The sequence below is a fragment of the Pipistrellus kuhlii genome, unplaced genomic scaffold (genome assembly GCF_014108245.1).
Source record: "Pipistrellus kuhlii isolate mPipKuh1 unplaced genomic scaffold, mPipKuh1.p scaffold_m20_p_68, whole genome shotgun sequence".
Classification (NCBI taxonomy): Eukaryota; Metazoa; Chordata; class Mammalia; order Chiroptera; family Vespertilionidae; genus Pipistrellus; species Pipistrellus kuhlii.
In genome coordinates this window covers 346,122-371,940 of record NW_023425571.1, presented here as the reverse complement: position 1 = coordinate 371,940, position 25,819 = coordinate 346,122, and the positions used below count along the sequence as shown (strand labels likewise).

The 25,819-nt window shown below is 69.0% G+C and overlaps 1 protein-coding gene across 13 annotated transcripts; it reads right to left on the bottom strand.

Annotated features, from left to right (window-relative positions):
• Positions 1-1,094: 1,094 nt before the first annotated feature.
• Positions 1,095-23,844, bottom strand: RALGDS (ral guanine nucleotide dissociation stimulator). Of its 13 annotated transcripts, none has more exons than XM_045575166.1 (18): positions 19,633-19,917; positions 11,301-11,411; positions 10,119-10,312; positions 9,603-9,662; positions 8,905-9,098; positions 8,171-8,685; positions 7,288-7,503; positions 6,929-7,063; positions 6,593-6,677; positions 6,299-6,367; positions 5,867-5,953; positions 5,273-5,305; positions 4,885-5,006; positions 4,216-4,417; positions 3,862-4,104; positions 2,921-3,035; positions 1,768-2,020; positions 1,095-1,598 (listed from the first exon to the last, which is right to left on the bottom strand). In XM_045575166.1, the coding sequence occupies exons 1-18, from the start codon at positions 19,804-19,806 to the stop codon at positions 1,131-1,133; spliced, it is 3,276 nt and encodes a 1,091-aa protein (XP_045431122.1). In that variant the 5' UTR covers positions 19,807-19,917; the 3' UTR covers positions 1,095-1,130. The 13 variants fall into 13 exon arrangements, with proteins under 13 accessions (XP_045431122.1, XP_045431123.1, XP_045431128.1 ...); XM_045575174.1 differs by lacking the exons at positions 1,095-1,598; positions 19,633-19,917 and adding exons at positions 4,642-4,737; positions 23,607-23,844 and having other exon boundaries at positions 1,757-2,020; positions 6,960-7,063; positions 9,603-9,698; XM_045575168.1 differs by lacking the exon at positions 1,095-1,598 and adding an exon at positions 4,642-4,737 and having other exon boundaries at positions 1,757-2,020; positions 6,960-7,063; positions 9,603-9,701; positions 19,633-19,915.
• Positions 23,845-25,819: the final 1,975 nt, after the last annotated feature.

The window sequence follows — 25,819 nt, the reverse complement described above, 5'->3', positions numbered from 1 at the left end:
GTCAGCATGTGACCCGGCTGCTGTGCCTGATGAGGGGCGAGCCCCGAATTCGGTGATTCCGGTGGGTCCCCCTCCCGGCGGAATGTTGTCTCCTGGAGAGACGACCCGGAGCTTCTTGCTCCATTTCCTGTCTCCATTTGCCTATTCTAGGTATTTCTTTTCTTTTCCTTTTTTTGTGAATATAATTTTTAATAAACCTTTATTGTTCATATTATTACAAAAGTTCCTCATTTTTTCCCCTCCACCAGGTTCCTACCCCATCCTCTGCCCTTTCCCCACCCCCCATTGTCCTCGTCCATAGGTGCACAGTTTATGTTCAGTCTCTCCCTGCACCCCTCCCACTCCTCTTTTCCCTGAGAATCATCAGTCCACTCCCCTTCCATACCTCTGATTCTATTATATTCACCAGTTAATATTGTTCATCAGGTTTTTTAATTCCCTTGGGTTTTTTTTAATTGGCTTCCAAAGGGGAGTTTAAGGTCTCTTCAATTGATTATTTATTTTTTTAGAGAGGGAGGAGGGAGAGAAGCGTCCATGTGAGGGAGACAGGGGACCACCAGGGTAGTTGTCAGACCCCCCGTCTCTCAGAGGTGGTCCTGGGCCCTGTGAACGCCTGTGCCCTCTCCCGCCAGGGGCCTGAGGGGGCGCTCAACTCGCTGCCCAGGTCCACGATGCCCCACACACCCTGTGGAAGGCGGAAGGGGGGAAACGGGGGAAGGGGTGTCTGTGAGAGCCAGAGACGGCTGCCCATCTGCCTCCTGCAGAGAAGCCCACCGCCCCCACAGCTTCTTGTCTGAACACAGATGGACGACTGCAGGTCGTTTACAAGCACACAGATGTGTCTGGCTGGCCTGGCTCAGGGGTTACAGGTTCGATTCCCAGTCAGGGCACAGGCCCTGAGTTGTGAGTGCAATCCCCAGGGGGGGGGGGCGGGGTGCAGGAGGCAGCTGATCCATGATTTTCTCTCACCATTGATGTTTCTCTCTCCCTCTCCCTCCCTCTCTAAAGTCAATAAAAAAATATATATATATATATTTTTTTTTTTTTTTAAATAAAGGAGCACAGGCAAAAGAACAAAAGCGTCTCTCCCTGGCTATCGTAGAAACAGGGTTTTAATATAATATCCAAGTCTAGCATTTACTATTTACAACAAATAAATATTGCCCCTCCCCCACTGGTAAACATGATTTTTGCCTTTTATACAAATGTTCCACCCCCTCCCTTCCCCCACCCTCCTTCCCCCGCTCCTCCCGTGTGGTCCCCAGAAGCCCAGGTGCAGCGGCAGACGGCACTCGGGCTGGGCCGGGGGCCCGCGGGGCTGGTCCCACTTGCAGGTGCCGAAGCCCCTCCTCTCCGAGGGCTCCCGCACTCCGTGGCCTGACCGCGGGTCTTTGGTGCAGCCTGCGGAAGGCTCGGTGGTGGAGGGGCCGGGCCCCGTGGATGCCACGGCCGGTGTCCGTGGCGCGAAGAGAGCCGCAGTGGTCAGATCCAGTGGATGAGTGGGTGCCCTGGGCTGCCCGTGGGCACCGGTGGCAGTGACCACACCGGGAGGGTGTGAGGGCGGTGTGGCGAGGGCGTGCCCGTGGCGGGCAGTGCTCCTGGGCGGCGTCGGCCAGTCCTCTGGCTCCGGAGAGCGGAAGGCACCTAAGGCGGCGGGCGGTCCGGGCGGCCGGGTCAGCCTGGTGACGGGCAGGCGTCAATCCCGGCAGCAGCGGCTCCGGGGAGGAACCGGAGTCGGGGAGGGTGGCCGGGGCAGGCTGGGCAGACGGTGCCCGCCTGGCCTGGGCCGCTGTCGTCCGTAAGTGCTCGGCGGGCAGCCCCGCGGCCGGCAGCCCGGGGACCAGCTAGAAGATGCCCTTGGCGAGGCGGAGCCCCTTCTGCTTCACGCGGGGCAGCGTGGAGCTGGCGCCGTGCCGGACCTTGGCCCCCTTGGCGAAGGCCCGCCTCTTCAGGACGAAGTCGTAGTTGGCGGCGGAGTTCATGGCGTAGAACACGTTGGCGTTGTCCGGAATCTTCAGCTCTGGCCGGGGAGGGGGGTCAGTATGAGAGACCCCGGGACAGGCTGGCTCAGCACCGAGGCCTCCACACCACCGTGAGGGCCGCCTGGCCCATGGACCTAGCGAGTCCTCCCCACAGAGCGACTGGCTCCACAGCGTCCCTGGAGCAGGGGAGGGTCGCCCCGCTGCCCCCCGCCCGCTGCCTTCGCTGGCCAGGACCTCACGCGGGAACAGGTCCTGTGGACCCCAGACCACCGCCCGAGCCCTGCCCTGCTCAGCTCAGGAGCGTGGGGCCCAGCGAAGGGCAGACCCCTGTGCCGCCGGGGGGGGGGGGGGGGGGCGGGGAGGCGGGCCGGGCACCCCCAAGCCCTGACGCTTGGCTCCTGTTCCCACCGCCCGGCTGGCCCGGAGCCTGCTGGGCCCCATTGCCCGCTGGAACCCGCGCCCGCTGCCCCGTGTGGCTCCCTGGGTCCTGCCCCTGTGTCGGCCTCGCATCTCACATCAGGGAGACGAGGCAGGAAGGAGAGGGGATTCAGAAACCACCTCCCAGGGGCCGTGGGGGCCTGGCTGAGGGTCGGGCTCGTGCGGGGAGAGGGTGAGCAGCTCGGGGCAGAGCCGTGGGGTGTTTATAAGGCGCCCGGCCTGCGGTGGTTGGTGACCGTGCGAGTGGATATAACATACTCCCCATCCCAGCCAGAAAGTGCCCGGCTGGCTGCGGGCTCAGCCGAACGGGGGGGAGTAAGAGGCAGTGAGAAAACAGGGTGTCCAGGCCCGGCCAGGAGCAGGTCGGTGTGTGCGCGAAGCCTCCCCCGCCCCTGCTGGTGGGAGTCCAAGGGGTGGGCCTGGTGCCACTCCCGCCGCCCTGGCCCCCCCTCCTCCCGGCCCCACCCCCTGCTGTGGCCCCTCCTCCCCGGTCCACATACTTCTCTCGTCCGAGATGACCTGCACCAGCTCGTAGTGCTCCGGCTGCTCCTCGTCCAGGTGGTGCTTGTCCATGGCCTTGCGGATGACGGCCGGGGCCTTGTCCTGGCTGGTCACCTGGATGGGGGGGGGGGGGGGGCAGGCGTCAGGGGGCGCGGCCAGGGCCCTCCGAGCCGCCCCACACCGCGCACAGGGCCTCACCGCCTCTGGCCGGGGCCTCGCCACCTCCCCGGGGAGGCCTGGCCATGATGAGGGGTCTTTCCCAGTTGTTCCTGCTCCCCCTCCTCTCACAAGCATGCATACCTCCCCCACACGTCCTGGGAAACTGACTGCCCCTCCACGGCAGTATCCACGTGGCTGAGGCCAGACTGCCCTGGAGGCTGCCTCTGTGGTCAGCACGGGCCAGGCCGACCTGCTGTGTCCACCCCGAGCGCCAGAGCACAGCGGCTTCAGACACAGGTCTGTGGCACGGGGCACCCTAGCCGGTGGTGGGGTGAGGCGGGGACCCCCACAGGTCAGTCCTGCTGGCTTGGTCTTGACCTTCAAATTCTACACAGTGTCTGATCGCTGGCCTTCCCCCTCCCCGCCGGCTACCAGCCGGGCACCAGCCCATCCCCCGGAGACGGTCCTAGGTCTCTGCCCCGCTCTGCTCCAACCTCCGGGGACTCCCGTCTCACCCCCGACACTTCCCTGACCCGCTGACCCTGCGCCCTGCTCCTTCACCTCCGGCCTGCTCGCTGCCCCTCCGTGGGACACCGCCCGGTGCTCCCCGAGACCTGTGCCCTGGCTGTGACCGGACACCTCCTGCCCTCATCCGATCGCCACGCCCGCTCCTTCACTCCTGCCTTCCTGACCCGCCGGAGGGAGGCGGGCGACGGGCGGACGGGCGGACGGGCGCCCGGGCCTGTGCTGCCGGCCGGCGGGAGGCGCGCGGGCCGCTCACCAGGACGCTCTTGTACATGTTGCCGTTGTCCACGTCCAGGCTGACCCGGATGATGCAGCAGTCGCCCACCTGCTGGTTGTAGAGCGGCAGCGAGGCGCTGTGGCTGCTGGCCCCCGAGACGGAGCGCTTGTGGGCGCGGGCGCTGGCCACGGGCGTGGTGGAGGCCGAGGAGGAGGAGGCGCTGCTGGACGCCGAGCTGATGCCGGAGGTCTCCGGGGACGACTGGGAGGCCGACTCCCAGAACTGCGGGGACGGCAGGGTCAGCAGCGGCGCGAGCCCTGGGGGCTGCGAGGGGTCTTCTGGCCCCTTCGGGGGTGAGGGGAGACACTGGGACCGGAAGGCAGGGGCCGTCACCTTCTTCTCCTGGCCGTCGGGGGACTCCGGGACGAAGCTCATGGTGATCTCCTCCACGTCGGAGCTGGAGGAGCCGGCCGAGTGCACGCTGAGTGCGTCGGCGACGTCCCCGCTGCTGAGGTAGGGGCTGCACCGGAGCTGGTCGCAGGACTTGGAGTGCGAGCTGCCGCCCGCGCTCAGCTCCGTGCTGGGGGCCTGGCGGCTGCAAGAAGGGTGCTGGGTCACCGGGGGAGGCCTCCCCTGAGGCACGCTCCATCCCTGCCCCCCACACTCCGCTCCAGGCACCCCCTCTGCTCAGGCCACGTGCCGCCATTTAGCATCAGAGGGCACAGAGGCCCTGTCACAGGGCTGGTGAGTGAGGAACGGGGATCTCCCTTCCAGCTGTCCGCCTCCCGCTGCCCGGGGCCCCCCAGCCCGGGCACCCACTCGCTCCAGCGCTTGACGATGGCCGTACTCTTCCTGGCCTTCAGGGTGTTGCTGGCCGACTCGGAGGGGGGCTCCAGCTCACAGGACAGGCTGTAGCTGCGGGACAGGCGGCGGCTGTGAGCTCCCGGGCCACGCTCCGGCCCCCTCCCAACAGGTGCCAGCGGCTGGAGGGTGGGCACCCAGCCGCCTCGCCGCAGGCCCTGGAGCCCGCGATGCGCCCACCCCCGCCCCCGCCCGCCTCACCTCTCGGCCTCGCTGAGCCGCGCCACGGCCCGGAACCAGGCCCCGAACTGGCCCTCGGGCTCGATGCTGTAGTTGTTGCAGGCGGACTGCAGCAGCTTGATCTGGGCGATCACTTCGAACTCCTGGGGCCGGAGGGGAGGGCCTGAGTGGGTGCAGGGTCACCTCCTCTTCTCTGCCCCCACCCAAGCCCGACCCCATCCTCAGCTGGGTTCCAACAGCCCCTCCCCGGGAACTGTCCTGGACTCTCACTCCTGCTCCCGGCCCCCCTCCTCCCTCCTCCCTCCTCTGTGAGAGGCCCTCCCCTCTGGATCCAGCTCTCCCCGTTAAGATAGCAGGAAGGGGGAGGCCAGGGGCTCTGATTCCCAAAGTGAGGGTGGTGGCTGCTCACCTTCCTCCTCTTCTCGAAGTTGATCAGTCTCCCCTGCAAGGCAGACAGCCAACGCCCATCAGAACGTGTCCATCCCCACGCCCAAGACCACCCGGGCCCCTCTCAGGCTGCACTACCGAGAGCAAACACCAGAGGGCAGGGCATCCCCACAAGCTTGGCCTGGGCTGGGTCCTGGGAGCTGGGCATGGGGAGACCTGACCACCCAGCCCCCCTCTCAGGCTGCACTACCGAGAGCGAACACCAGAGGGCAGGGCGTGCACAGAAGCTTGGGCCCGGGCTGGGTCCTGGGAGCTGGGCAAAGAGGGACCTTCTCGCTCAGCACTCTGAGGACAGACGCAGGGACTAAACCCTCAGACAAGACCCCGCGTGGCTACCACGTGCCTGACCTCGGAGGGGTGGCCTGCTCGCCCACGGGCACGGCTGGCTAACTTCGCCCTGCAGCTCTGAGCCCCTCAGCCAGGTGCTGAGCTGGTTCCCCACGGACACACAGGGGCCAGGGGCTGGGAGTGCAGGGCTGGCTGAGGGGCGCTCTCTCCTCTGAGGGGCGCTCTCCTCGGGCTTCGGGCCCGCCCCGCCCCGCCCCAGCTCACTCACATACAGGTAGTCCTTCATGGCGGTGTCCAGCATCACCAGGTCCGTGAGGAACGTGCCCAGGTAGGGAATGGTGCCCTGGATGACACCCTATGACAGCGAGATGGGAGTGGTAAGTGGGATCCACGCACTCCCCTGGGGGCCCCTCGGCCTCCGCTCCCAGCCCCAACCCCGGGCTCCCGCTCGGAGCAGCCTGGGGACCCTTAGGCGCTGATCCCCCTCCTAGTGCCCACGGACCCTGCACCCTCAGGCGACCTCCCAGGCCTGGCATTTGGCAAGTCCCCAAGATGGCCGGGTCTCTGCCTGCCTGCACCGCCACCCCGAATTGGGCAAGCCCAGCCCTCAGGGCCTCGCTCTGGCGGCTGGACCCCAGCTGGGGAGGGCACGGCCCGTGGAGCAGGTCTCGGGGCGGGTCAGGCACGATGGCACACGCACCGTCTCCTTCGGCCGCTTCTGGGCCCTCTTGGGGTTCATCTCCAGCGTGGCAAACTTGGAGGTGCCCTCCTGCCGGGTTGAGCATGGGGTCAGCGAGGCCTTCTGCCCTTCACCCCCACGTGCACCCAGATCGGTCTAGACTCTAGACACTCAGGCGCACGCCTGGGCAGCCCCCTTGGGACCTGTCGCCTGGGCAGCCCCGGGCCCTCCCCTGGGAAGTGAGCTCAGACAGAGGGGGTGGCAGGGCCCGCCCAGGGACAGGCTGGACTGGCAGGGGAGGGACGCCCACCTCACCTTGACCAGCAGCTCTCTGCTCAGCGAGTAGTTGTTCTCGTCCGAGAAGATCTCCGACAGCTTCTGGAAGACCCGCACGCTGTCCCTGGAGGGGGCGGGAGGGTGAGTGGGATCCCCTTTTCTCGTGGAGCCCAAAGGCCCGAGCTGCCGGCGCGGGTCCCACGGCCTGAAGGGCCCCGTGGGCCTGGGGGGGGGCTCGGGTGGGTCGCCCGGGCCCCGGGCCCGGTTCTACCGAGCGGCTCTGTGGGGACCAGTTTTGACTTTGTGCGGCTCAGTCCAGGGCCTGACGGAGAGGGAAACTGAGTCCTGAGGCAGGACCGCTGGCCTCAGGCTCACGGAGGCGGGCCCAGCCCCCCGGCCCGCCCACCTGGACACCTCCTCCCACGTCTTCTTCAGCCGGTGGATGGAGTTGCTCTGCAGCGCGGAGAGGATGGCGTAGAGGGACGAGAAGTTCTTGAGGACCCGGCACTCCTGGGGGGGAGGGGGGGAGCAGCGTGAGGGGGGCTGGCACCGCCCCTTCTGGGGGAGCCCCCCTCCCAGGGGACCTGCACCCCGTGAAAATCGCTGGGGGGCCTGAGCTCAACCCAGGAAGGAACCTGAGGAGGAAGTGAGGGGGCAGGGGCGGGGGCAGATAAGTCAAGGTCACGGAGGCCCTGACACAGGAGGGCTGGGACGGGGCAGCAGGGGCTCCGTACCCTGGCCACCTCGATCCAGTGCTCCACCACCCGGGCCCGGGCCCGGGCCGCGGTGCTGCGGGCCCCCAGGCAGGTGGTGATGACGCAGTTGGCCACGCTGTTGAACTGGCTGACGGTGGCCCGCACGGTGGGGGCCAGGTGCTCCCTGCCCTTCTTGTCGCGCTGGGACCAGATGGAGCCCAGGCAGTGGTACGGCACCACCTTCTTGAACAGCTCCTGGGGGGCAGGGCGTGTCACTGGGCCGCACCCCCAGGGCAGCACCGGCCCCCCAGTCCCGGCAGGGCCCCCCCAGTCCCGGCAGGGCCCCCCAGTCCCGGCAGGGCCCCCCAGTCCCGGCAGGGCCCTGGTCCGTGCTGGGGCCCTGGAGGCAGAGCCCGTGGGTCTGGCTCCCGGCCCCTGTGGGCACCGGCACACGAGGGACCGGGATGGAACGCTGGCGGGGAGGGTGGCGTCCTCAGCAGCCGCCCTCCCTAACGGCGGGCACCATCCCAAGGGGCACCGGGGAGCCTGAGCCCTCACACCTGTGCCCCCCCCGGCCCAGGTGCTCATCCACGTGGGTCCACCTGGTAAGTGCTGAGGCTGCGAGGCCCCCTGGGCAGATGGGGAAGCTCCTCCCCACCCAACAGCAGGCTCCCCAATTTTCTACTGTCCCCCTTCCTCTGACCCTCAGTCACTCTGTGCAGAGAGGGGGTGGGGTGGGGTCCCAGGGAAACAGAGGCCTTGGGGACAGGAAGCTTGCCCGGGTCACGCAGTTTGCAATGCTGGGGCTGGGGCTAGGCCAGGGCACCAGCTCTGGACCAGGGCACGCCCGTGTGGGCAGCAGATGCCAGGGGAAGGTGCGCCCTCCCGCCCTCCCGCACTCCCCCTGGGCAGAGCTGCTCACCGCGTCCATCAGGGTGAACTGCTCGGCCACCAGGTCGGGAGGAAACGCCAGGAGGTGAGGCCTCTCCTCGCGCAGCCCGTTCTCCGCAGCCACAGGCGAAGGCCAGGGGGGCTCTGGTGCCGGGGCCGGCTCCAGCTCCAGAGTCTGCGACAGAGCCGGCTCCAGCTCCGGGGCGGCTGTGGGAGTGGGTCCCGGGGCTGGCTCTCGCTCTGGAGCTGGCTCGCGGGCAGGCTCAGGCTCTCCAGCCGGCACGAGCTCCTGCTCTGAGGCCAGCACCGGACTGAGCACTAGAGCGGGCGCCGGAGCAGGCGCTGGAGCTAGCGATGGAGCTGGAACTGGAGCTGGCGATGGAGCAGGCGCTGGAGCTAGCGATGGAGCTGGAACTGGAGCTGGCGATGGAGCAGGCGATGGAGCTGGCGATGGAGCTGGAGCTGGCGATGGGGCTGGCTCCTGCTCTGAAGTTGGCACAGGACTGGGCACAGGACTGGCTGCTGGAGCTGGCGCAGGTGAGAAAGCTGTAACAGGAGAGAGGTTCAGCAACACGCCTGATTTCCCACGACAGACACGCCCCTGCCTGCAGGAGAAGCCTCAGCCCAGGCCGTCCTCCCCACCAGCAGCCCAGAGGGTTGTCCGAGGCCAGTCGTTACTCCCGGCCCACCCCACGCCAGCCTCTGGAGGCTCCTCTGTGCCCAGCACTGACCCCGGCCCCTGGCCCCCGGCCCCCCTCTCCTCACCCTCCAGCTCAGCCTCGGCGGGCTCCGCGCTCTCCAGCTGGGCCAGGAGCAGGTGCGCACGGCGCTCCAGGTCCGAGCCCGGCATGTTGAGCTGCACGTAGGCCACCAGCTGCTTGAGGCAGGGGAAGCCCGGCGGCTGGTTGAAGTCCTCCGAGTACTGGTCCAGCCAGGTGCCCAGGATGGAGGAGATGGCACTGGGCGGGGGGCAGCAGCGTCAAAGGCCTGGCTCCCCCTCCACGCGGCCCTCCCATGGCCCATGGGGGTGGACTCTGGGCCCGTCCCTGCCTATCCAGAGACCAGTGCCCCCGCCCCCCTCTTCCCCCGGGCTCCACCGACCGTGCGACCACTTCTCCCGCCCGGAAAGCCTGATCCCCGCCCCGTCTATCTCCAGCGCCCCCCTGGACCGGACGCCCCACAGGCCGGGGGCTGCATGCTCTGTCCCGGGCGTCCGGACAGGGACGGGGCCAGCAGGGTGGGCGGGTGTGAGGAGGATGGTCCTCCCCGGGGGGCTGGCTCCAGGTCCCCAGCCTCCCTCTGCTCCCTGGAGCCCAGGGCCCACCCACAGCTCCCCACTCTTTCCCTCCTGCAGGAGCCCGCAGGCCCAGGCAGCGGGGGCCGGGGTTCTGCCCGCCCGCAGCCTCGGCCCCCAGCGTCCCCCGGGGCGGCCAGGCCCTCGGCCCCGGCCCCGGCGCACTCACTTCCTCAGGCGCTCCTGGGACCCGCCGTCCTCCTGGGCGTAGGGGAGGATGCATCCGTATCTAGAGGAGGCCGTGAGGGCGTCACATCTACCGAACCTGCTGTGACGGCTGCGGTTACCGGCCGCCCCCCGCCCCGGCCCGCAGCCCGAGGGCACGGCTTATCTGCGTTTTGCACCCAATTACGTTCCGTGCCCGGAAAAGTACCCGCACGCAGGAGGGGCTCCACCTACGTGTGTGGGGTGAGTGAACCCCAACGGGCACCTCACAGGTGTCCGAGCGGGCCTGGGGCGGGCACCCCCAGACGGAAGCCGGGACCTCTACTCAAACGAGAGCTGTTTCACCCCAGGGCACGGGGGCAGAAAGCTGCTTTGGCGGGAGAGTTACGTCGGCCCCGAGGGTCCCCACAACCTGGGCGGCTGCTGTGTCCCAGGAGCAGACGGAGGCTCAGAGAGGGCGAGGGTTTTCCCGGAGACACACAGCCGGGAGGGGGGAGCCGGCGGCGGGGGCGGCGCTCACCGCTTGAAGAGCAGGTCCAGGACCTGCTGGGTGGTGGTGAAGGTGCGGTAGGTGCACAGGAAGATGGTGACGTAGGACAGGTCGCTGCCCTGGAAGGCGGGCACCAGGTGCTCCACCAGCTTCTCCAGCGTGCCCGCCTTCACCGCGCGCACCTTGCAGGTCTCGTACAGGCTCAGGGCCGACTCGCTTTCACCCTGGGGCGGGCAGAGGAGGGCCGTGTGGGCCGGGGCGGCGGCCGGGACCCCGGGGGGGTGTGCTCCCACGCGCGCGGGGACTTGGGGCAGGAGGCGGGACGTGAGTGTCCCCCCAGGAAAAGGTTCTCACGTTTAAAAGTCGATCTGAGCCCTGGCCGGTGTGGCTCAGTGGATAGAGCGTCGGCCTGAGGGAGGCAGGCTCGATCCCCAGGAGGCAGCCGATCCATGATTCCCTCTCCTCACTGATGTTTCTCTCCCTCTCCCTCTCCCTTCCCCTCTGAAGTCAGTAAAAATATATTCTAAAAGAATAGAAGTAAAAGCCGCCCTGAGGGGGATGGGAGAGGCAGGGCCTGCAGGTCACCTGCCAGCTGAGTAAGGACAGCGCCTCCGGTGGTGAGCACGTCACCGGGAGCCCCAGCGGTTGGGCCCGGTCCGGAGACAAGGGTGCGGCGCAGGGGGCGCGCGGCGCAGGGGGCGCCCATGGCCCGGGCCCTGAGCGGCTGTGTCACCGTGGTGACCGGCCTCGGCTCCGGCCTGGAGGGGCCACGGGCTGTGCTCGCCGAGAGATCAAGTCACAGGCAAGTGTCCAGAGCGGCCAGCCCCCGCCCCCGCCCCCCGTCCTTTTTGGGGTGAAAACAGCCCTCCCTTCAAAGTGTGGGGGTTTGAGGCTCGGAGGGGTGGGAGGACGGTCGGGACGGCACCACAGGCAGGCAGGGAGCAGCAGCCAAAACGGGAAGCGCGGGCCAGACACACAGACACTCCCCGGCGAGCAGGGAGGGGCGGTGGGAAGTGTCCTTTCCGTGTCACACACGTGTGTGCGAGCAGTGGCTGCACCTGGCTGCGCCGGGGCCGGCCAGGCGGGGGGCCGATCCCTCTGGGAGCTGGTCTGTGGGGTCCCGGGGGGGGGGCGGGGGGTATAGCCTGGGGGGAGGCGGGTGTGGTCCCAGGGCGGCACGTGGAACCCGAGCTGCGCGGCCCCCACACTCACCCCGAGCCGGCGCGGGCCCCTGCCAGCCGCCTGCGGCACCTGCACCTTGCGCAGCGAGATGGAGTAGACGACGCCGTTGACCAGCTCCTCGCCGATCTCCTGCGTGGAGCTCTGCAGAGACAGCGCCACCCACCCCTCAGACCCAGCATGAACAGGAGGACGGCCTGGGGACGGTTCCTCTCCGGACAGCCCCCTCGGTCCCGCCTGCCGGCCGGGCGCTGGGGCGGACAAGGCGAGCCCACCCCTCACGGCCCGCTCCTGTCCGGGGTGCCCCCAAGACACGCCGGGACCGGTCCCCTCACAGGGGGCGCTCGGAGGCCGGGAGAGGGGCAGCCTGTCCGAGCCATGTAGCTGCAGGTGAGCGGCGACCTGGGACCCCATGGCCGGCAGCGGCACCCAGGGGGGCATGCGGCCCTCCCCTCCGCCCCTCGTCCACAGCCTGGCCCCCCAACCCCAGCAGACCCACAGGATGGCGGCTCCTCGGCCGGGCCTGCAGCCAGCATCACGGGGCCGGGCAGGTGCGGGGCCTCCCCAGGCCACGTGCGAGGCCGCTTCCTCCCTGTCTGCGCGCTCAGGCCTCGTGCCTCTTGGGCAACAGAGGACGTCCCGCTCCTCGCCGTCACGTGTTCGGGACGGGGTGAGGACCGGGACAGGGCTGACGCACAGGCGGCCGGCCGGGGCTCCGGGGGACCCACAGCCATGGGGCCGGCTGGGCCAGGAAGAGGGGTCATGGCTGCAGCCGGCCCCCGACAGAGAGGAAGGTCCTTGTTTTCAGAGGCAGCGGCCCCAGCCCTGGCCCTCAGCCAGGCCAGGGCGAGGCCACTGAGTCACGGCCGCCCTGGGCCGCACCGCCCTCTCCCGGCCGGCCGGCCCGGTCCCAGGGAGGGTGCACCTCAGGGGAAAGGGGCCTAGGAGTCAAGGTGCCAACCTCCGAGACTCAGGAGGAGCCAGCGGGAGGTGCCAGCGGGCACCCGGCCATCAGTCACACGGTCAGGGCCAGCAGCGGGACCACGCACAGGTCAGTGCCCCCGGCGAGGGGGGCGTGGACCTCAGAGGAGGCCCCGTGCCAAGCGCTGACTCAGCCTGGGCCGCGGACGGCCTGCCCTGCAGCCGGGCCTGCGGGGGGCGCTGGGCCGGGACCTGCTGCCGGCATCTGGGCATCCCGTATTATAACCGCGGTGCCGGCCCCCTGGTCAGGGCCGGGCCGGGGCCTCTCGCCTCCTGCCCGCCCCGGAGGGCTCTGGGGGGCCCAGGAGCCGTCCTCCGGAAGCCACTTCCTCTGGCGGAGGCCGCCCTCCCGCTCCGGGCAATCGCACCGGCTCCGGAGCCTTCGCCGCCTCCTCCAGGGAGACAGCCAGCCGCTTCCTGGAAGCCAGCAGGGGGCCCTCAGCAGGCTGCCCCCGCAGCATCACTCCCACACCCACCCCCCCACCGCCCACGCCAGCCGGCCAGGAGGGGAATTCCTCTCCTGAAGCAGAAAAACAGAAACAGATGCGCCCATCCTTCCCCACACTCCCCTCCCGGCCTGGAGGAGCCCCGGGGGAGAGGCAGACAGGGCTTCAGGCGCCGTTAGCCCTGCTCTCCTCCCCCAGCCAGGGCCAGGCCGCCCCCACCTCCCCTCCCACAAAGGCCTGTCCCGCTCCTGGCACTCCAGCCACATCTGGCCCAGCTGGGAGCCACATGGTCCTGCCAGTTTGGAGGCCACTGGACTTGAACCCCTCCGGAGCCCACACAGCACCTGGCTCCCGGGCCTCCCTCCAGGCCGGCCAGGCTCACAGCGGGCAGGCCTGGCCTCGGTCTACTAGCGGCTCCGCGCCCTGGGCCTCGCTGCTGGGAGCAGCTGGCTGGGCGGCCTGGGCGTCATGTGATCCCGGAGCCCTTCCCCCACCCCAGGGGCCCCCTCTGCCAGCCGGCCGGGGGGCAGGGCGGGACGCTGAGCACACAGGCTGGGCAGGGGAGTCATGCCCCGCGGAGATGACCCTGTCCTGCCTGTCGCCTCCCGCAGGGACAGCCCAGACCACGGGGCATCTCTGAGCGCGGGCACCGTGTGAGCCGTCTACCGAGAGGCCGGCGCAGGCTCCGGGGGAGTGCAGCCCGGGCCCCGGGGTGGCAGCCTTCTCGGAGGGGCGGGCCGCAGGGCGCTGTCCCCGGGAACTGCAGGCCCAGCCGAACGCTCCAGATAGAACGGGGGGCTCACCGCGGCTTCCGTGCGCACCGGGTCACCACTGTGAGCTGCTGCTTGGGTCCACGAGTCCCCGAGGCAGCCCGCGGCCCTGACCAGCCCCCCCAGGTCCCCAGCACCCAGCCCCTGGCCTCCCCACAGCCCCCCAGCCCCTGGCCTCCACACAGCCCCCCAGCCCCCAGCCCCCCCAGCCCCTGGCCTCCACACAGCCCCCCAGCCCACCAGCCCCAAAGCCCCCAGCACCCACAGCCCCCCAGCACCCAGCACCCCCCAGCCCCTGGCCTCCACACAGCCCCCCAGCCCCCCAGCACCCAGCCCCCCCAGCCCCTGGCCTCCACACAGCCCCCCAGCACCCAGCACCCAGCCCCTGGCCTCCCCACAGCCCCCCAGGCCCCCAGCACCCAGCCCCCCCAGCCCCTGGCCTCCACACAGCCCCCCAGCCCCTGGCCTCCACACAGCCCCCCAGCCCCCCAGCACCCAGCCCCCCCCAGCCCCTGGCCTCCACACAGCCCCCCAGCACCCAGCACCCAGCCCCTGGCCTCCCCACAGCCCCCCCAGCCCCTGGCCTCCACACAGCCCCCCAGCCCCCAGCCCCCCCAGCCCCTGGCCTCCACACAGCCCCCCAGCCCCCCAGCCCCAAAGCCCCCCAGCACCCACAGCCCCCCAGCACCCAGCACCCCCCAGCCCCTGGCCTCCCCGCAGCTCCCCAGTCCCCCAGTACCCACAGCCCCCCAGCACCCACAGCCCCCGCAGCCCCCCAGCACCCAGCACCCCCCAGCCCCTGGCCTCCCCGCAGGCTCTGGTACATGAGGCCCCCTCCGAGCCCTGCAGACCCCAGAGCACGGGCCCCCTGAAGGGCTGACTCCCAGCTCTGCGGGGCCTCCGCCTCGGCCTCAGTGAGCTCGCCTGTGAAATGGGGAGAAGGGCCTCCCTCTAACCTAGGGGTGTCGAACTCAATCAGAGAAGGGGCCAAAATCTAAAATCCAGCCTAAATCGCGGGCCGAATGGTTTACTGAACAGTCATAAACTGTCATTGTGATGGAAACGCAGCGGAGTGCAGTGATGACAGCGCGGTGCGGGCCACATTGCAAGGCCTGGCGGGACGGATTTGGCCCGCGGGCCTTGTGTTTGACACATGTGCTCTAACGGTCACAGCGGCAGCATGAGGCTCGCAGCCCAGACAGTGCCTGGCACCTGGAAGCGCCCAGGAAGCGAGACCTGCTGCTGCGGGACGGCTGGCACCCACACCGCACCCCCCCACCCGCCCCCCGGCCCAGTGAGGCTGAAACGCCGCCCGGGAAACCCGAGGGAGACCTGCCAGGGGCTCCGGAACCCGGAGGGGGCCCAGTCACCCCGAACGTCTGGGGGCTGGAGCCAGCGGGCAGCGTGCTGACTTTTCCGCCTTCTGCCCGAAAGCAGGCGCTCCAGCGGGAGACGGAGCGAGAGGGAACCCCAGGAGTTCAGGGACCAGGCGCATCCACAGCGGTCAGGACCGCAGGCGCCCATTGCACAGAGCGGGAGACTGAGGCCCGGAGGGGGCCACGCAGACAGGGTCCGGGCCGAGGAGAGATCCAGGACGGTTCCAGTCCAAGTCCTGGGTTGTCTCCTAGCCAATGGTCAGCAAACTCATCAGTCCACGGAGCCAAATATCAACAGCACAACGATTGAGATTCCTCTGGAGAGCCACATTTTTTAAACTTAAACTTCTTCTAACGCCGCTTCTTTAAAATAGACTCGCCCAGGCCGTGGTATTTGTGGAAGAGCCACACTCAAGGGGCCAAAGAGCCACATGTGGCTCTCGAGCCGCGGTTTGCCGACCAGGGGCCTAGAGCGTCAGCCCAGGGCCAGGAGGATGAAGATGCCATTCACGTGTGACCCTGCTGGTGCCTCCCGGAGCCCCGCGCGCAGATGACCCGCAGGGGCACAAGGTCAGCCCGGATAAGGGCGGGCCACTCTCACAGTGACACTGCACCCACAGAGGCAGCCTGGGCTGCGACCTCAGAGCCTGGTTTCCAGGGAGCCTTGAAGCTCAGGGATTCCAGAAATTAGAGTTTGGAGGCCGTGCTGAGCCCCAAAGAGGCTGACCCGTCTCTCCAGGAACCCTGACACCAGCCTGAGCCCAGCTCTTTAACTGCCCCCAAGGGGAGGAGAGACCGACCTGCAGGCTGGCCTGCCCCCTCCCATCCCCCTCCTGCCCATCCTGACGGTCAGGGTCAGTGGGCCCCTGGGCCAGGCCTGCGAGGGGACCTGGCTGGTGACGGCTGAGGAGGAAGGAGGGGGGCCCTTGGGGGTGTAGGGAGGGGCTGGCTGAAGGTCCAGTCCCAACAGCAACAGCACTTCCTGGGCGCCAGGCCCTGGGTGTGCACACTCGTCCCATTTAATCCTGCCCACACCTCACTGGATGGACGAGGAAGGAGCGGGCAGGACCTCGCCCAGGCCAGGAGCCAGGAAGTGGCCTGTGACTCTCCTGTCCACGGAGACACACCAGGCCGCGCGCCCTGGTGGCCGCTGCGGTGGCAGCCTCAGAACAGAGTCTGGCCCTGGTCACACGGAAGCGTGAAAGAGACCAGTCGGGGGTGAGAGCCCCAGCATACCCACACCTCTCTCCGAGGGGGCGTCCGGGGCCCCCACAGGCCCGAGGTTCAGCTACAAGGAGCCCGGGCAGGACACACACCTGGCGGCACCGAGGCCGTGCCAGGCGCTGCGGGGACCGCCTGTCAGGCTGCCTGTCTCCCGTGGTCCTCCCCGGAACCCTCAGCAGAGGCCCCGGTACAGGCCCATTGTACAGAAAGGGAAACCGAGGCCCCGGGCACAGAGCAGGGCAGGCTGCGGGCCAAGCAGCACTCCGGCGGATCCCAGCCCTCCTGCCAGAGAACAGCACTGCCCGGGGCGTGACCAGCAGGCTGTGCGGGCGGCCCGCCTTCAGGGAGGGAAGCGCCCGAGCGACGCCCGCACCCGGCTCCCCCCACGCAGCCGGTGCTGGCGCTCCCTGGCTCCCGGCCCGGCCTCCTGCTCTGGCCGCAGGCGTCCACTCCCGGGTCCTCGGAAGCGGGTCGGGGTCTCCATCAGAGCTGTGTGCCTGGGCCGGCCAGGCTGGAGGCCAGGCCTGGGCAGGGGCCACCGTGCCACGCCAGGGAGCTGCCCACCGGCTCCATCAGGGGCCACGGAGGGCGGGTGCTAAATCCATTCCAATGAAGACAGGGCCCGGGACGCCCCACTCCCGGCAGCCGGGCTTCTCCCAGGGCCTCCCTGAGCTCCACACACACAGCCCGCGTGCTCCAGTCTCCCCAGCTGGGCACGCCCTTCTCCTGCAGCCCCGGAGGAGCAGAGCAGAGGGAACCGGGGGGGGGGGTGGGGGGTCCCTGTAAACAGCAGGCAGACACACAGACACAGGTACCTTGGGCCATGCCTCTGGGGCCTCCCGGGTCAAGGCCCCGGCAGCTAACCTGAAGCTCTGCATACAGTGTGGTCAGGAGGCCAGTGACCCTGAGGAGGCAGGGAGGCTGGAAGGAGCCCCCTCCCCCCCTCCCCCGTGTATCTCTACCCCAAGACGGAGAAGCGCCCCCTCATTCCACCCCCCTCCCAAGACACTCTCAGGCCTCGCATGCAGGCCCACTGCCTGGGCCAGAACCCTGCCATCTAATTAACCTCCAGCGCCTCAGTTGTTCTTTCTGCTAAATGGGCTACTGACAGCCCTGATCGCAGGGACACAATGCATGGGGTTGCTCAGCACTGGGCCTCCCAGAGTGCTGGCTCCTCTGCGCTGTTATCTCACACCTTGGGGGGGCTTGCTGAGGGCTTGCATCTTCCTGGAAGCCCCCCCTAAACCCCCCGCAGCGTGCTCTGGCCACAGCACTTGGCCTTCCTCTGACCTCTAAGCATCCCTGCCCCTCACTTGGCCAGGCTCTGGGCTGCCTGGGCCCGGTTCCGTTTTCCCACAGCCCCAACGTCCTCCTGGTGAACTTGACGTTGCCTCGTCGGCGAGCCGTCTCTGACCCCTCTGGTCCCAAGTGCACAGCGGGCGCCCGGGAGAAAACAGCCCAGGTCCAAGTCCCGGCTGCGCCCTTCTCGGCTGTGCGCTGTGCGTATGTCCAGCTCGGGGATCTGGTCCCCGGGACCGTGGGGCTGGCACCTGCCTGGAGGGCCGGAGGGGGCGGTGGCGCCTGCATCCAGAAGGTGCTACAGGCCAGAGAGCGGTTGGACACGGGCCGTGACCTCCCGAGAGCACGGAGCGCGGGCGGAGCTGGGTCAGTGGTGGCTTGGCTTAGGATCAAGATGACGAGAGAGCACGTGCCCAGATGTGCGAGGACAGGACTGGGTGGGGGCCGGTGGGGAAATGGGGGCGGGGGAGGAGGCAGAAACTGCCAGGGGGTTTCCAGAGAGGGAGGACAGGGACCCCAGCAGTGCTGCCTCAGCGCTGGCACACGACAGCGACCAGGAAACCAGCCGGGGGAGCAGGGGGGGGGCTTGGCAGGAGGGACAGGGACTCCCCGCCCCTCCGCCCCTGGTAAATGGCCATTGTGTTCGGCTTCCGGCAGGGAGTCCTCTTCTGCCAGGACCCCGGTTTTCCTGCTCCAGCCAGAACTTCCCCTCAGACTCTCAACAGTGTGGGGCCTGGATCTGGTGCTGAGGCCGGAGGGCCGAGCAGGGGGAGAGGGCGGGCGAGGGGGAGGCGGGGAGGGGAGGCAGAGGGAAGGCCACCCCTGGGCCAGGCTGGGCTCTGACCGGCCTCTCCCTCAGGTCCTCAGGGACGCACACGATCAGAGGGAGGGAGGAGGGGGCAGGGAGCGGCTGAGCAGCTGGCCCCTCCCGGCCCCGAGGGCGCAGGCCAGACCCTCCCGGCACACAAAGCGGCCTGGCTGCCAGATGTAATGCAAGTCAGATGCCGGCGGTGCTGCTGTCAGGCCTCCGTGTCCTGCCGCAGCCGCCAAGAAAGCCAAAGCTCTGGTCCCGGATGAGGGTCCCTGACAGGCCCAGCTCGGGAGGAAGGTCTCCCAGGCTGGGGTCCGCCCCACCCCTGCTCCCAGCTCCCCCCTCGCTGGGCATGGAGACACAATTGGTCCTTGGGTAGATACTGCGGACACAGACACAAGGCCCAGGCTGCAGGGCTGGGGGGAGGGGGTGCAGGACCCCAGGGGACCCTAACCGGCACTGAGGGGGAGGGGCCTCAGGAACCTCACTGTTAAGCCTCTGGCTCGGCCGTGACATGCTGAGCCCCTCGACCCGGGGGCTGGCCTCTGTCCAGCCCGTGCCCAGGCAGAGTGGGTGAGGGCGCGTCCCTGGATCTGCTCCCTCTGCTGCGGGGGCAGGTGCACCGGCAGGCGGGAGGGAGGTACTGCTCCCCGCAACCTGTGTGACCCATGACCCACTGAACCCCGAGACAGGCACAGCTCCCCGTCTCTGAATCCTTCCAAACCTAAGGTGGTGGGGCATTCCCTTTATTTTATTTTTTTTAAATGTGTATTTATTGGTTTTAGAGAGAGAGGAAGAGGGGAAGAGAGACATCATTTGTTGCTCTATTTATGTATGCATTCATTGGCCAGTTCTTACATGTGCCCTGACCAGAGATCGAACCCTCAACCTTGGCACCTGAGCTACGGGCCAGGGCCGGCGCAGGGCACTTCCTAACCAAGCAGCAGTGAGTCTGTCCCCCTCTGGGCATGGAGGGCCTTGTCCCACCTCCCTGCCAGACAGACGGACACCTGGCCCCACGGCCGGCTCCCCCTCCACCGGCCCCCTGAGCAGTCCTGAGCCCGGCTCCACCTCTGGCCCTACAGAGGGGGTCCGCAAGGCCGCCGGGGGCCCGCCGCCCCGGGCAGCCATGCCAGGAGTCTGCCCGCCTGAGCCTAGGCACCTGGGCGGGGAAGCGCACTGCCTGTGCCCGCCGGGCTGGCAGCCAGAGGAAGCGGCCCGGCCCTGCCCGGGAGGTGACAGCCGGGAAGCAGGGCTACCTGGCGGGCACCCCGGCTCCGGGGCAAACGCTGCGGCGGATGAGGGGCAGGGGACCCGGGACGGCCCCCACCGCCACCCCCGCCCATCCCGGCCACCGCGCTGCCCTCGGCTACGGCGGGGGGGGGGGGGGGCCGCAGAGGGACCCCTCGGGCCCCAGGCGCGCCGGCCCCACCCGCCCCCGCGGGCCCGCTCACCCACCTCCAGGCGCGGCAGGTCGGGGTCGAGCTGCGTGAAGCTGTGCAGCACCACCGGGCCGGCGCCGCCCACCTCCAGGCGCACGGCGTCCCACACGCTGCGGCTCCGCCGGGAGCCCGGGAACAGCTCGGCCCCGCCCGCGGGCCCGGCCGCCTCGGCCCACATGCGCTGCACCATGGGCGGCTCGCGGGCGCGGGCGGCCGGCCGGGCCGCGGGACCCGGGGCGGCGGGCGGCGGCGGAGGCCCCGCGGCTCCGCGCTGCTGCTCTGCGCCCGCCGGCCGCTGAGGTCATGCGGGGGGCGGGCCGGCGGGGGCGGGGCCGAGCTGGAGGGCGGGGCCTGCGGGGGGCGGGTCTGCGGCGGGGCGGGGCCTGCTGCGGGGGCGGGGCCCCAGGACATCCCACAGGCACATGCTGGCACCCACCTGCGCCCAGCCTCGGGTACCCATGGGCAGAGGGCCCCGCAGCTCCCACCCTCCGCCCACCGAGCACGGCGGACGGTGGGGTGGGGGTGGAGGTGGAGGAAAACAGTTTGGCAGTCTCCACTGGGACATTAAAAACGATATGCCTGTTGGCTCGGCAACCCCACTCTTAGGCATTCACCCTCAGCTGGCGGTCCGGGCGTGCACAGGGGTTTCTGTGAGCACGTTTACGGGAACTTCGGGTACACCCTGCCCAGCGCAGTCCCGCACCCCGTGCGGACAGACCGGCCCCTGGGCAGCCCGTGCGCCCCGGATGCTGCTCCCCTGCAGACAGGACCCCGCGTCGGTGAGCCCAGCGCTATTCTGGCAGCTCCACTCTCCCCTCTGGCTTCTCTCAATTTCCCAGCCCTCCTAAAACACGTGCATAATCGCCACCTGTGATCGGTGCCGGTTTTGTCTGTTTTTACCAAATGGGTTGGGGCGGAGGTCCCTAGGAGGCGGGTTGGGAAGGCTCCATGACCTGCCCTGGGGAGGGGAGTGGGGGCACATGAGAAGGACGCCCTCAAAGAGCAGCAAAGCTGGGGCGGGACCCTCGGCTGAAGTGTCTCCTCGGCCCTCCTCTCGGCCCGGCTCTCAGAACTTGCCAGCGAACCGCACCCACCGGGGCTCCCGGGATTTCTCTCCCAGGGAGGTGCCGGGAAGCAGGCTCACGGCGGGGGGGCGGGGGGACACCCGGAGGCTGAGCAGCTCATGGCGCAGAGGGGGGCACCCCCGCGCCACCGCTCTGGCTTTGAGGGTGCCCGGCAGGCGGGGAGGTGAGGCGTGGGCAGTTCATCATTACACAGACCCTGGCTTTGGGGCTCCCCCCGCCCCCCGGGGTCCTGGTGAGCCTGTTCACGGCTCAGCTGAGTGCACACGTGCACGCACGCACACACACACACACACACACACACACGTGCCCGGTTCCCAGGGTGGCGGTGTGGCCTAGGCAGGTTCAGGCATGGAGAGCTGGGTCTGAGCCCAGCCCCACCCCTTCTCACCGTGTGACCCCAGCCCCGCAGGCTGAGGGGCGGCACTCTGAGGAAAGGGGGCGTGCCTGGCACAGAGGGGCTGCAGGAGGAACCGGGCGCAAAGCACTGCGGGGCGTGTGCGCCGTGATAAATGGTCACTCCTCTGCTCCTCTGTCTGCTCAGGGCACCGACCCCAGCTGTCCCAGGCTCCCACCCTTTCCCTGGGGGTGCACCCGCCCCAGGTCCCCCAATGCCCCCGTGCGCCCCGCTGCCTGCAGAGACCAGTCCCAGGCGGAGGCCCTGGTCCAGGTGCCGCCGGGAAGAGACCCCGCCAAGCCCCGCCCCGCGTTCTGTTTGGCTTGCAAAGTGTTTTCCCATGTTGGAGCCAGCAGCGGAAGGTCAGGTGGTTTCACGTAAAAACCCACATTTCTGGCTTCTCGGCAACTTGGGACGAGCTGGCCACACGAGGCCGCGTTTCCGTAGAGCAGGAGGCCGGGGGAGCTGGCCACACCGTCGCTCCGGCCGGGGCACGTCTGGGTTTGCCACAGGCCCCGCTGGGCCCCCATCCCTCCTGCCCCCCGAGCAGCCGCCCCAGGGGAGGGGAAAGGTGTGCTCAGGCCAAACCTGGGCCCCGTTCTCTCCCCACGTCCATCCCACCTCGTCCGCTGACACAAGCAGCCAGAGAGGCCGTGAGCCGTGCAGCGCGCCCCACCTGCCCGCAGACAGCCTGGGCAGACCGCCTGCCAGGGAGGCCCCGGCAGCACCCCTGGGTCTCTGGCCAGGCCCAGCCCGGCTCGCTCCGAACTACAGCACCCCCAGGGTTTCCTGCCATGGTCCTGGGCCTGGGGACACTTCCCACCTCCACCCGCCCGGACGGCACCGGACTGGGTGCCGCAGGACTCCCAGGGCGGCTCAGAGCCAGACGGGGCTCCGGGGCGGGCCAGCTGAGCGCAGGCCTGAGCCATCCTCTCCCCCACCTGTGCTGGGCCAGGCCACGGAGGGTGCTGTGCCCACGAGGACCAGAGGCCCGGGGCCGGGCCAGGCCTCGGGGAGGAAGGCACAGGGCATCCCGGAGGCCCGCCTCCCGGGGTCTATATTTAGAGCCAGGACGCGAAGAGGTGTGGCCCCGCCCTGCTCCCCAGGCACTTCCCCGCACACGCGTCACCATTCCTGGCCTGCCGGCCGGGAGGCCCTCTGTGGGCGGCTGAGCACACACCTTGGCAGGAGTGACACACCTGGGCCCGGTCCGGGAGCTCCTGGGGCCGCCCCGCCTCCTCTCCCGCCAGGTTTCTGGGAACCTCCAGGGCCTGCTCTTCCGCCAGGAAGGCGGGGAGCTCCGGCAGGACGCGGAGCCCGGGGGGCTCAGCCGGGAAACGCCACCTCCAGACCCCAGGAGACTTTCCTGGTGGAGGGTGTGGCATCACCACCGCCACCCACCTCTGACCTCGCCCGGCGTGGCTGCCCCAGGACAATCAGAACAAGAGACACCAACGCCCGGAGCCTCGGACAGTGCGAGGCTCGGGGTGCCAGGAGCTCGCTGTGGGCCCTGCTGTCCCCCATTCTCTCCCCCCCACCCCCGCCACCCACAAAGGGGCGCTCACAGCCCTGCCTCTGCCCTCGAGGTTGATGGGGACACTCAGAGCAAACGCACAGCCCGGGGTCACTGACAACTGCCTTACAGAGTGGGAACAGGGCTGCCCTGAGGGCTGTCCCCCGACCCACACCGCCCGGAGGGCTCAGTGCCCCCCACGCCAGCGGGCCCTGACCTGGTCACCGGTCCCACAGGTGACAGCCCGAGGTGGAAGGCAGGGAGGAGAGAGGGAGAGAAGCAGAGGGGACACAGACAGACAGACTGAGACCCTTGCCCCTGAGCCTGACACGGAGAATAACAGACAGGGGCCCGCAGGTCCTGGTCTCAGCCCCAAACCTGCCCCGGGGCGGGGGGGGGGCACTGACCGGGAGGCGCCATACCTGCCTGAGAAGCACCCATCACGCCCGAGGGACCCAGCGTGCCCGGCCTCCCCTCCTCGCTGGTGTCAGCCAGCGGCCCCTGCACTGTGGAGCTGGGACAACCCGGTCCTGACAGCACCGTTCTTCCCGTATGTCTGGGAAACTCTCTCTCAAGAACTGGAGCCGAGGCTTGTGTTCAAGGCCACCCCGCACCTCCCGGCCTCAGTTTCCCCTTCCTGAGCCTCCGTATGTCCATCAGTAAGATGGAGCAACAGCAACAGCAGTGACCCCGCCAGCTGGCTCTCGGGTTCTCAGCAGAGCGGGCGACCAAATGCAGCACCAAAGCCTCTGTAATCGGAGACGCCACCCCCTGCACAGGAGCCGCGGACCCAGGGCCACCCACCCGCCAGGAGAGGCAGCCGGGCCGGAGGGCAGGCACTGGGCACCACAGGGAGCCCCCCTCACACACACACACCCAGGTGGCAGGTGGAGACTCCCCTGTAGCGGCTTCCAGCCAAACTCCTCCAGCCAGTTCCCACGGGGGGGGGGGGGGAGCACCCCGCCTCTCACAGAGGCACCCGTCGCCCTGAAACTCACCTCGGGGGCCGGGGCCGGCAGAGGCGTTGGCCGGGGCGTGGGGCTCGGGACAGGAGGGCTAGGGCGGCGGGCGGCCCACCTCCTGGCAGTCACCACGGAGACGCAGGCGAGGAACACCCAGCCTTTCCTGCCCCTGGGCACGGCGGGCCTGCCTGCCCGGGCCATGGCGGTGCGAGCGGCCTCCTCGCGAAGCCGTCTGCCCGTCCGCCCGTCTGCCCGTCCGCCCGTCGGCCCCAGGGGAGCTGAGCACCTGAGTGCCTGGACCCGGAGTCACCCACATGGCTGTCATACCTGCTCCCGTGACGGGCAGGCCAGGAATTCCCGCGTGGACCGGCCGGGCCAGCCGAGGACGCGGCGGGGCTCCGTCCCGCTCTCGGGGTGCACCCAGCTGTCTCCTCCAGCACCCCAGGCCCTGCCCCCGGCCCCCCGCCTCTGGAGGTCACACCCGGGTCAGAAAGTGGCGGGTACAAGTCACCGAGACCAGAACAGCTCAGCCGGAGGACTGCCCGGTGAGCGAGAACCCGCCGGGCGCGAGGGGGCAGCGCCGAGGGTCCCGCGTGCTCCGGCCCCGCCCCCCACCTCTGCTCAGGGCACCTCCACCGCTGGCACCCGACACGGGACCTCATGCTAAACTGCAGAACCAAACCAGGTGGCAACTGTCCACTGGGCCAAGTAGGGAAGCAAAAAACATAATACTGTCGCCACAATTACCGTTACTTCCAAAAAGCCACACACGCAGCCCGACAGGCGAGCCGTCGGAGGGCAGCAGCAGTTCAACGAACACCTTTAAGAGCACCTCAGGACCTGTCTCCATTGCCCTCCTTTTGCTGCGAGCCCGCCCATTTGACAGATGGAAAGACTGAGGCTGGGGGCAGGGAGAATGCAGAGCTCCGGTCCCCAAACCCAGAGCCAGAGCTGGCTGCTTCCTTACCCTCCTGGGACCCTGGCGGGCAGCCGGCGGGGCGCGCAGGACCACGGGGGCCGCGGGGAGAGGGGCTCCGGCAGAGGCTCCGCAGCCGGCCTGTCGGCACATGGGGGGCGCTGCTGCTGGGGCGTCTGGGGCCCCGCGTGCCGCCCTGCCGCCCGGCCCCGCCAGCACCGGCTCCGGCTCCGGCGCCGTTTCACATCCTCTTCCGGTGGCTTTGCGGGCGCAGGGACACGGCTGAGCAGGCAGCTCGGCCCGTGAGCAGAGACTGGCTTCCCCGTGGGCGTGCAGGTTCCTCTTCTCGCGGAGCCTGTTTCCTGCTGCCCCCCCCACCCCCCGTGGAGGGAGGGGGCACAGAGGGCTTCACACCCCAACGCCGCCCTCACCGCCCTCCACCTGGACCCCCACCGCGAGGCTCGCAGCAGTTGCCTTCACGGAGGAAGGGTTTCCACACACACCCAGGGAGCCCTGGGGTCGGGATCTCTCCAGGGGAGCAGGTGGGCATCAGAGGTGGAGGGCTGGGCGGAGCTGGGGGGCTCCAGGAGGACCCTGAAGCGCCCGCCTCCCTGTGCCTAAAGCCAGAGCACACCACCAGCGGCCCCCAAACCCTCCATCAGCTCTGTCCCACCCGCAGGAGAATCCCAAGTCCCAGCCCCTGACCGCCCTCTGCTCACCTCCACCAGGCACCCTGCACCCCACCCCCACAGCCTGCTGTGCGTGCTGACACTGAACCCTGACCTTCAAGCAACAGCAGGGGTAACCGGGCTCTGAGTCAGCAGCTCTGGACCCTGGCCCAGCGACTTAGCAACTCGGGGCCTCAGTTTCCTTGTGTGTAAAATGGGCACATGGGTGCTGGAGGACCTGACAGGGACTCAGCATGGGCCTGGCTGCTGGTCGGCTCTCGGGGGGCCCCACTCTGATCCTCCCCCGTGGTTCCGTGCCTGCCCGTTCCAGGCACACAGTGAACACCTGGCGGGTGCTGGCGGGCGCTGCCTGAGCCAGTACTGTCGCCGGCTGCGGTCTGTCTGCTCAGCGTGGGCCCTGCAACGGCTCCCAGTGGGTAACTCAGAAACTGTAATCGAAAAGCAGCAAACTGTGCTGGAGGCCACAGGGTGCACAGACCATGCTCAGCTCCCTCCCCGCCCCAAGGCCAGGCGGGCACCAGGCTGGAGGCAGACTCCGGCGGGACCAGGTGAGACAGGGCTCAGCAGAGCTCCGAGGAGCGAGCCAGCCGTGGGCACCTGGGCTGTCCGCAGCCGGCCCTCTCACCCAGCATGGCTGCTGCCCA